This window comes from Phragmites australis, chromosome 11 (assembly GCF_958298935.1).
Source record: "Phragmites australis chromosome 11, lpPhrAust1.1, whole genome shotgun sequence".
NCBI lineage: Eukaryota > Viridiplantae > Streptophyta > Magnoliopsida > Poales > Poaceae > Phragmites > Phragmites australis.
Window position 1 is genome coordinate 29,896,116 of NC_084931.1, and position 10,926 is coordinate 29,907,041.

Consider the following 10,926-nt stretch of genomic DNA (forward strand, 5'->3'; position numbering starts at 1 on the left):
CATGCCTCCAGGACTCGACAGTGAATCCCTGGTGAACGGGCTAAGGCCACAAGGGAGTTAAGCTTTGGAGAAAGGACAGTGCATGATCTTTAACCAAATATGAAACCGTATAACTCAAGCCTGCAAAATTGCAAATGTTCATGAAATAATCATGTCTGTGACAGCCTAAGCCCAAGTCTTACTGAAGTGAAAGTAGCCATGTCCTGTAAATCCAAGTAAACATCTAGGCTAAAAATATAGTATCGCATGGCAATTTGTATTACAGCAGTGAAAGTGGGGACGGCAGCCTGGATGGATTCATAACCAAGGTCTGCACTCTCCAGCACAAACTAACCACGGCTTGTAAGCAAAAATTGGCTGTAGACCCATTGGAAAATGCACGCAGATACCACGAAGTGGTTGTCACATGCCTTGCTAGAAATTATGCAGACCATCAGTGGAAACTGAGATTTGGAACTGTCGACCAAGTTGCATGATTTGCAGCAACGAAAGCACTGCTCACCAACACATAGCATGTAACTGTAAGTACAAAGTACACAGCCAAAATCAGTGAATTAAGTTTCCTGACTCTAGAACCATCCTGCCGTGTTCCCCATCGAGGCACTGAAGCAAATCACAATAACATCGGTGTTTCAGATCACAAAATAAAAAACAAGATCAGCAAAACAGTCGTTTGCATAACTTTCTTGATGCACACATACTAAACCTGCCAAACATCTTTGCATCCTTCTTGTTATAAATAAAGAGATAAATGAACGCATAAATAATAAAGAGATAAATGAACGCATAAATGCCCTCAGAAATGAATTACAAGATCGGCAAATAGCGTCACCAATCGCTGGACTTAAAAGTAATCACATGAAGCTTACAATCCATATAAGCAGGAGCACTGGAATATTAATAACTACTGTGGCAAACGCCCTTATAGAGCCTTCCCTGGAGCCTGAAAAGCACATTACTCCTGCACCTCTGGCACACGTCCCAGCTGAAAGCAAACGTCACCAGATGACATGTTTTATCCCCCTCAAGAAACAAGCAGAAGGGAGGGTGGTAAAGCTGTTGCTATCCACCCACTACTTTCCTTTTCATTGGGAGAAAACAAAGGTTAATTAGATTTCATCACTACACAGTTACAACAGGATACATGCATAATCTATTATAACCATCAAGGGGTGCTGTATGGAAGGACCTACATAAAGGAGGTTTTTGGTCTATAAATTTAATCTCGATCCTACACATGGTCACATTCTGAATGCTAACTTCATTGAGCCAATGGAACTTCTCCAAGCTCAACCTTACCATAAGAGCGCAAGCATGTCTCCAAATATAAGAATTGTCATCTGAAGACAAACTGCACGTATAATTTAAGCAATGACCTTTGGGTCTTTCGAGTGTTGACCCAGAACAGATTCGGAAGAAATATGTCCATGGCTAGCATCAGGATTGAAACCGGATACACACATAGATTTCCGGGCAAAATCTAGCAGTGTCTGGTGTTGGTGTTCATTAGTATGAGGAAGACTTGCACGTAGCAGCTCAACAGGCATCTCTCTGCTGACTGCTTTGGAGGCCTCAGGTCCTACCACAGAGTTGGATCCCTGGATGGCAAACCTCTGCACAATACTTTCATACTTGCTGTCACAGTACTTTGTCAGAAGTCCAAAGAAAGCATCGAATGATGCTTGCCACAGAGAACGTGTTGACCTGCTGTAGTTGGCTGCAGAATGAGGATCACCCAGTAGCTCAGTTGCTCTATCCAGTACAGATTTGATGATTAGAGAAGCCCCATCGCCAGCAGAGCTACCAAGTGGGCGGAGAGGTGGCTGCTGCGATGAACAGACAACAGCGGCGAAACAAGCACTGAGAGCACTTAGTTCCATATGGAGCACACAAGAGGAAACAGTCTTGGCAAGACTAATGGTTGTTTCTGCAGCACCAGAGTCTGACGGCAAACCCCCGAACAAGCTCCTAAGGTGTCGAAAAATAGCCATGCAGACGATCCGGGTCAGCTCACCACCAGGGACAAGAAGTCGAAGATAGCGTGCCAAAAGGTTACGTCCTTTAGGGAGAGAAACGATGCGAAGAAAGATAAGGTCATCCTTAGGGGCCAATCCTGACGAATGGCCAGGTTTGTTGGGGCCAAAAGGGTCAACAAGCTCAAGTGATGCAGCTAAGCCTTCAAGGAGGACCTGTCGCCTTCGCCTCAGTTGGAAACTGCTGTCCTGTGGCTGGCTAGACTGTAAGAATCGATCAATATCATCTACATCCAGAAGAAGACGAAGACAATCTTCAACAGTTATTCTGGCTGCCAGCATTGGCTCTTTCTCCAGTGGCCTCATAGATGACTTATGATCACCAGATGCAGGAAAATCAACTTCAAGAAGAGGGCGAGGCCTACGTATGGAAGAGAATGAAACTCTTCCAACAGCATCAACCTGTAGATATGCATGTTGATCACCACCAGACCGGAACTTCGAGGGAACGTCTTTTATTGACATAGGGGAGAAACTGGACTTATGCTGAGAATTGACAGATCTTTTGGCTTTACAAGCTTGGTGATAGTAATCATCGTTGTAAGGATCACTGCTGTGATGTGCTGAGTGCTGCATTCTTAAGATAGTTTCAATTTCTTCGGATGACATATACTTGGACCTGAACTTTACCCCCCCATTGTCACCATTCTGGCTACCTGTATCAGAAGGCTGTTGAGAAAAGCGTGTACTGTGTTTTCCTCTTCCTGACCTAGATCGCTTGTCTCTTGGTGAAGGCACGTTAGGAACATGATCAAACTTGCCCATTATATCTGGAGAACGATGCTGATATAATAGGTGAGGTTGCAAGTTCATGTAATTCTGAAAGGACTGCTGGACTGGCAAAAATCTCTGCTGCTGCTGAGGAAAAAACATTGAAGACATTGAACTACTAGGCAGAGATAATTGTTGCTGCAACAAATTGGGCCATAGATTAAGATGCTCAAAAGCAACTGGACCAGTTTGGTTCGGCCAGTCATTTTGCAGGATGCTGCTCATTGACAGATCTGCAGCAGTGTAAGACATGCTTCGTCCAAAGGGCAGTCCATGAGGTAGACCAGTCGTGTGATATGGAGAACCAGAAAGCGACGAACTTGGAGAACCCATCTGGTGAACAGCACCAGGTGGTGGAATGCTTGAGTGTCGTGTAAGACCTTTAGCAGGATAAGGTAACCCAGCACCACCACCTGGTGGTGGATAGGATGTAAACGAAGAAGATCTGACAAGAATAGGTTCACTTAAGCGGTGCTGTAATGGTGGCTGGGGATACGAAGATGTTCGAGACAGTGGTTTGGACTCTCCAAAGTGAGGTGAAGACTGCATTTGTGAACACCACTGTTTGCTGTCCTGTAATTCATCACTGTCTGGTATATCCTGATCTACCCAATTGGGGAAGTCCACATCTTGAACCCAGTCAGTTGTCAAAGAACCTGAAGGAAAACATTATGTAGCTCAGCAACATGTTGGCATTTAAGAATGAACATTTGAAATCATAGACAATACACTGGCTTTTCAACAAGTCGATAAATGATTATTACAAGATAGTTATCTTCTTGACAGACATAAATTTGGGAATATTTAAAAGGTTAATATCAAGAATTCTCCCCCAATTAAACATGCAGATAGCCCCAGATCGATAACAACAGCACAGATGGCGTCCTGGCAGTGGGTGGCTACAGCAGCGTATGGAGCAGCCTTGGAAGGGAAGGATAGGGGACATGCTCAGCCCTGATGGCGCTGATGTGGCAGCGGCCAGAGTCCATCTCAGAGAAGGATGGAAGAGATTTTTGTCCAGAGCCAATTTTAACTTATATAAGAATATAAGATGGTCAAGATGTAACCAATAATGAACCAAATACAATATGGGAACATTAGTATCAAAGAAGGGAAACTAAAGCAAGCAAGATATCATTCTCTTGACGAAAGTAATGGTTGAAAAATAAAACCTTGATCTCCATTTATAAGACCGCACATACTTTTGTAATGTGTAAATTCAGTAGTAATAGAGAGCAGGAATGTTACTCACTTTCCCTTGAAATTGATCGTCTATCGCCAATAACACCAGGATTCCTTGTTCCAATAATAGTACGGTTCAACTGAATATACAACAGGATTTTTCTTTTTCAGTATGCAGTGTAGGAAGTAGAAGCAAAGCATCATTATAAATAAAGGATGATAATGAATAAACCAAAATTACCATGAAGATACTGATCAACAGAATGAAATGGCAAATAATGACAGAAGGGACACAGAGTTCCAAGAGTTAAATAATTTGAATCTATGTCACAAGACAAATTTGAGAATATGCTGTGACATACCCACATTTGCATGAATGGATAAAAATGAAACGGGAAGTGCCCTACTGAATGCATAAAAAACAAAGAGAGTATTCATGAGATGACAAAGACTGCTCCAGCAATCTTAAGAGTGATTTTGATACTGCCATCAAAATGAATTTGGCAAAATAATAGCCCCCCATTGTATTCAGACATATTCGTAACACGATTCAGGAAAAACACTGAAGTGAGTAAATGACATAGCTTAATAAACCATTGAAAACATGCTAGCCAAAGGGCCACTCACTACTATGGACACAGAAAATTGCATGAAACAAAGATATCTTCCATGCATGGTTATGAAAATCTTGAAAGAAAATATGCAATTGAAGTGGTCGATCTAGCGATAGAAGCCACTAACCTTTGCAAAAGTGCTTGCAAGATCATCAATTTCAGACAAGTTACTCATACAATCAATCTGCAGTAACCGAAAATAAGATAAACAGTAAGACAAGACAAATGGTCATGATGAAATATAGAAACAGCATAATTGGAAATAAGAACTGAAAAGAGAAGCAAGCAAAGTCGCAATGTAGTTAGGAATAGATTTGCTAAGTAATTGTTGGAATCACCTATGAGAAAATTTTCTAACATTTCATATAAGCAGTAGAAGAATCTTAGCCCTTCAACAAAATAATTTTGAAAGTTTGGCACCTAATTCTCTATATCATTGTACTGTAACTAGATTACAGCAATGAAATTGCATTCAGAGAATGCACAAAAGCATGTTGTTCTCCACACAAGTACACCGGCTACAATTACAATAATCCGATACAAATTATATCCATTGATGAAATCGTTAACAAGAATATAATCAATAGTATGCTCACACTTACTACAATCAACAGTTACCTGCAAGCACCACGAAGTGCCACTTACACCAAATAGCAAGTAATTCCATTACATTTAATGAGATACCTCCATTTCAAGTGTACTCAGATCTCAGCCCTAGCCCCTAGCAGCTATAACTAAAGTCTAAAGATATTTGTGGAAAGGGGGATAGGCATGAGACAGGGAAAGGTACCTAAAGTGATCAAGAATTGAAATATAACAGCATACAAGAAAGGGAAAGCTTGAGCAGTGACATCCATATTGTTATGAATAGTACTTGTATTAAATACGAGGACTCTAGAGAATATATAGACGTGTACAGGTGGGTAATACGGAGGAAACCCCTTATACAATGGGGAAATACAAACAGGTCAAACAGGCTATAAACATATATATATATATAACATATCTAACACATATAAGGTCCAGTTCAGTAAGTTCGAATTTTCCAAGGTCCCAAAGATGTGAGTATGTGACACTCGGACACTAATCCCTAATTGTGTAATGAAGCGTCTATAGCAATGAAAGTTGGAGAGCAAGCAACAGAAAGGTAGCTGATACCCGTGTCCAAAACAAAGATTTGCCGAATCGATTAATCCAACACCCAAATCTGAGTCAATTCTGGCACCCCTGTCCATGTCCAAGTAACATTTCTAGTGTAAAAAATCTTTTTTGCCGAATTTGACACCCGATAACAGTCTGATTCCAGCACCAGTGTCTTTGTCCAATTAACAATTACTTCGAACAGAAAACACCAAAAGTTAGGCTGCACAATCTTATCTTCGTCCCCTGCTACAAAAGTATCCACTATCCCTGGTGGATATGTCAAAATAACAAGATACTACCCTTGCTGCAGGAAAATATCACTCAAGTCACTATTCAGCCCAACAGTACCAAGCACCAACAAAAACAAGCCTATACGAAGCATGCAATGCACAAAATTCGTAGCAAACAATGAAGCCGGCTTTGCCGGATATGAAGGTGCTGAGAGCCACACCTCTTCTCCCATAGATGAAAACTGGTAACCCCCATCATCAAGTCCACTAAATCCGCTGCCATCGCCGTCGACACCTCCATCCTCCAACACACCACCGAGCTCCGATCCCTCCATGGGCGCCTTGCCAAAGAAGGAGTACTGCGCCGCATCGAAGCGCGAGTTCTCTGCGGAAGGGAGAAAAAGCTGCGAATTTAGCTAATCGAATCCAACAACCCGAACAACACTCACGCACCATGCGCGTCAGAAACAACGCAGCAACAACACAACTAGACTCTCAAGAATGCAACCTTCAAAACTGAACTCAACAAAACCACGCCAAAATTAGCCCGCGAAAGGGATCACCTGCGGTGGAAGACGAGGACGAGGCGCCGCCGCCAACCCCCCTGACACCCCTCATCTCCTCGACGCCCTCGCAGCAGCAAGCGGCGGCGCGAACCGGACGCTAGGGTTTTGATTTCCGCGTGGGGTATGGATCTGAGAGCGTAGTAGAGGCAGAGCTCCCTCCCCTCAGTCTTGCTTACTTCTCTTTTCTTCTCTCTTGGACTTAAACCAAAGAGACCCAAACGAAATATAGAAAACAGAAAAAGGGGCCGAAATTATGGCAGAAAAAACAAATGATTACCTGAAAATGGTATCCGTTTTATAGAACGTCTGAAAATGATGTGCTGGAAAGAAAGCAAAGTAATTCAATAACATTTTGAGGGAAACTTGCACGCCTGCGAAGCACGAGAATTACGTATGCAGAGATGTGGATTGATTAGCACTGATATTGGTAGATCAGTGGATCGCAAAAGAGAAGACTTCGTCTTGGTTTGCGTGTTACTCTACCTATATTTCTTTATGGACCCCTTTTGTGTGTGTTGTTTTCTGCCTTCTCTCTGATGGCCCTTTTTATTGTTTCTTTAGCTTACTTTCTCTCTCCTCTATGATCATTTCACACTAATCGCGCCTTTCTGTTAAAGAACTGGCTAAACCATTTGCATGAGCTTTATGTGAGGGATTGTGTTCTCACTGAGCACATGAAATAAGTCGGTTCATGGTAGAACCCCCCAAAAAAATTGGTTACAAGTTGTACCATTCGTTAATTTTTTTTAAAAAACGAATACCATTCTTTAAATAAGCGTGTTGCTTTTTTTCCTCACCTGAAACCAGGCATTGTTTTGATCAACATGCGCCAGCCACAGGATCTTAATCAAATGGCTACAATATCATCTTCAGACTACCGATTCACTTCTCTCTCGCGACATAAGTTTCTCTCCCTCGCTCTTCCGCTCTGCCCTCCTCTTCCGTCTTCGGTAGCGAAGACCCCTCCGGCTCTTACCGTGCTATCCCAACTTCGTTGAACCGTCGTTGTGCCATCCCCACCTCAACACCGTCCAGCTGGTCCCCGATTCCCTCCCAAGTCCGGCAGCCATGAAATCCCCACTGGAAGCTGAATCCCCACCGGAAGCTGCCAAAACGTCAACAGAAAACTTGCCGTTTTCAGTCGCTGGTAATGCAGGAAGCATGGCTAAATAAAAAAGAAGCTACCGTCTCCACCTCGGATGGTCGAGAAGTTTAAACAGTCTTGAGCCTCGTTATCATTATTTAGTCACTGTCCTCCTCTCATGCGTGAATAGCAAAGTTGACCATCGCCAAGGATTGCCGAGCTAACAGTGTTCATCTTTCGCTATGATTTAATTGAGATATGAACTCACCTAAAACAACAGTAGATGTACGTCACCCAAATGACACTGAATTTACTAAAACGACGTCTCGAATAACAGAGTTACAGTATAAGGCTCACGCTTACAGTGGAAACGTGTTACGTTTATGTCCATATTAATCTACAGAAGTTTGTTATTCACTTAAGAGTTACTGCCACTTTGTTCAATGACAATCGAGATATAATTTCCTGTGCACATCGACGATCGAGATCAAAATTCAACTGCTGTGAGTCCGCCGCGGTTCGCTTCTCGAGCGTTAGTTGGCCAATTGGACTGTGAGCATGAAACCACATTGTATTATTTATTAATCATGAGTTCATGACGATTAGAGGTTGCCCTTATCCAAAACACGATGATTTGCGTTTCACCTTTCGCAATCTGTTCAGGGTTTCATCGAGGTAATCCGGCAACGCTAGTCGCTAGAAACGGAGCCACGCGACTTCTCGCTCCAGCCTCCAGACGAGTCAACAAATCCGAACCGTCTGATGGGAACGTACGGTAGGATCAGGGTTTGACTTGAGCGTCACCCAGCCCAGCGTGCAGTGTGAGCCGAACGCGATCGGCTGAGGCGGATCACCGCGACCCGCGACCGGCCAGCTTGACTCCGCATCCCCGACGGTTGCATTTGGCGTCAAGCAACCGTCGTCTTCTCCCACAAGCTCGCAGCACAGAGGCGGTGGTTGTACCTGCCTCCCTGTCCCTGGTGGACGAGACTTGAAAGAGAGGTAGAGAGAGAGATAGCTCGTCGTACGGCGGCAACTAGAGCTTCGGGCTCTCATGGTGAGTTGGTGGCGAGCGACATGGAAGCATGAGCTACAGATTTGGAAGCGAAGAAGGTAACCCGAACATGTTCCGTGCTTGCACGGTTTGGAGCCGGTGGTGGACATCAGATATGGTTAAATGGGCTATTTGGGCCGGCCGGCTACGGCATGGCCGTGTGCCTCCTTCTCAACCCACGGTACGGTCCGTTGATCACCGTAGTACCGTATCGAGTCGGTTCGAGCATGATTACAGCTCGGCACGGTGAGCCCAACGAGCACGATGTCATCAGCGGTCCAACGGCACGCAGACAACACGGTCCCACAGGATGGACCGGAGAGCTCGTCTCCTTGTTTCTTTCTCAGTTCCTCTTTTCTTCTTCCTCTCCCTTCTCTTCCTCTTAAGCATCAGACACCCTTAAGATCTGCCACTGTTCAGAACTAACTACCGGTAGTCGCTGCAGGTTCGTTTCACGCGTTCGGGTTGTTAGGATTCAGAACGTGCGTGTCTCTGTCGTATGCATGATTCTAGCTTTAGCCTATGCCCAATGATGGTCAGAAATCAAAGCGGCTTTCAGGGTCGCAAGTGCGGCTGCTGCTTGGACGATGAAGTATCTTCCGTAAAGAGTTTGAGGGATTCTTTAGGTGAAGGAATATTTTGGTCCGGTATCTGCACAATGCATGTGAAATTTGCACCATAATCACGATAACACGTAGATTAGGAATAGACGAATAGCAAGTTGGTTATTTTAGATCTTGTTTGTGTTTGATGTAGATAGTAACAATCTGTATTAAGTGGAGAAGTTTGTTTCTATTAGATCGTGGATTGTAAAATTTTGTAGTACAACGTGAATTATATATTGTGAGGATAAAATTTTAGATTATGACTATTTATTTTTGCTTTTGCTTTTGGCTATAATCCATAATCAGAAGAAAAAAACAAAGCTTTATTTTAGTCCTGTTAGCTTAACCCAACCTTTGTCCTAGCTCTGCTATAGGTGTTTGCATGACCCTTTTGGGTGATCTTGACTCGTTCGGAAAGTACTTTAATTGGAGGAATTTCACAAGAAATGGTGCGGTCCAAGTTGCAGCTCCAATTTTTAGGCTCGGAAGAAGAGCTTTTCAGTGATGATGTGTCTCGAATCGGGCCCTTATCTCTAGTATAGTTCGTCTTGTCATATATATATAGGAGCTGGGCTTCTCCTTCTGAGGTCACGGCGCTTGGTTTGTTTTCTTCGGCTTCCAACAGATAGGATGAGCTTCGAAGCCATATCAATCGCGTAGAGACAATACATTTGCTTGCACGTGCTACGTTCAACTCTACCTGTGACGGCGTGACTTCTTCTCTGATGCCCTTCCACATCAAGGAGACGTTGGACCAAAAAGGAGGTGAATGGTCAATGTTCACCATGGCCTGTGTGTCTACACCTGTCCATATATCAACTTATGTTTTTAAGAAAGAGGAGCACAGTTATTATATTTTCTCGCAAAGTCTATACAAGATACGTGACAGTTTCGTATTTATTCCTGATTAATCTACACAAAGTTCCGGTTTTATAAACATGACATGCCAAAATTATGTTTATAACATATTAAAGATTTCTTTTGTATATAGACCGGTTCTTTCCACTTCCAAAACAATAGTGATGTTTTTCGGAAGGAACTATTGTTTAATCGGGATATTTTTAATTTATACAGTTGATGGTTCTGAGCAATTAGATGTGTATTCGATGTCTCACAATTATCTTCTAACTCACGACGCCCACCTCTTCTCTTTCCTTATCTCACGCGGTGTTGATTTGCTCCCCACCCTGCCTCCTCCTATTGTCTTGATGGCGAGGCCACCCTCCGTAACACTATCCGATTATCTATATCATCCTATTCGACTCTGCCTACAACCACATCGGTCGGTAACACCTTCTCGTTGCCCTGCTTGTTGCCACCGTCGGCCGACCAGTGAACCTTCTTGGAAGTGTAACCTCATCGTTGACCATCTCCAACGGCTTCTCTTCATGAGTCATGTTCCTTTCACGAAAGGATTCTCGTTCGCTTCAACATTTTAATAATTTTTCTTCACGATTTTTCTTACGAAAGGATTTTTTCTCCTTCACTCCACCTTAAAATTATCTCTTATTTATCTTCACGAATATCTTTAAGAAGAAATTGTTAGAAATAAAAAATAAAAAACATGCGAATGAGAAGAGAAGTCAGGAAAAAAAATAAAACGATAGGAATGTGGTTAGAAATGGTCTAACCTATAGGAAACAC

At 43.1% G+C, this 10,926-nt stretch overlaps 1 protein-coding gene across 2 annotated transcripts; it reads right to left on the minus strand.

The window, feature by feature from the left end:
• Nucleotides 1–765: 765 nt before the first annotated feature.
• Nucleotides 766–7,050, minus strand: LOC133884633 (protein PAT1 homolog 1-like). 2 transcript variants are annotated; one of them, XM_062324111.1, is made up of 7 exons: nt 6,931–7,050; nt 6,817–6,859; nt 6,537–6,737; nt 6,195–6,358; nt 4,728–4,784; nt 4,057–4,126; nt 766–3,460 (listed from the first exon to the last, which is right to left on the minus strand). In XM_062324111.1, the coding sequence occupies exons 3-7, from the start codon at nt 6,589–6,591 to the stop codon at nt 1,365–1,367; spliced, it is 2,442 nt and encodes an 813-aa protein (XP_062180095.1). In that variant the 5' UTR covers nt 6,592–6,737; nt 6,817–6,859; nt 6,931–7,050; the 3' UTR covers nt 766–1,364. The 2 variants fall into 2 exon arrangements, with proteins under 2 accessions (XP_062180095.1, XP_062180094.1); XM_062324110.1 differs by having other exon boundaries at nt 6,537–7,044.
• Nucleotides 7,051–10,926: the final 3,876 nt, after the last annotated feature.

Coding starts and splice junctions, on each gene's coding strand:
- LOC133884633 (XM_062324111.1), bottom strand. CDS start 6,591: ATGAGGGGTGTCAGGGGGGTTGGCGGCGGCGCCTCGTCCTCGTCTTCC. Junction 6,359..6,536: donor GTCCTCGTCTTCCACCGCAG/GTGATCCCTTTC, acceptor TCCCTTCCGCAG/AGAACTCGCGCTTCGATGCG. Junction 3,461..4,056: donor ACGATCAATTTCAAGGGAAA/GTGAGTAACATT, acceptor GTTTTCCTTCAG/GTTCTTTGACAACTGACTGG.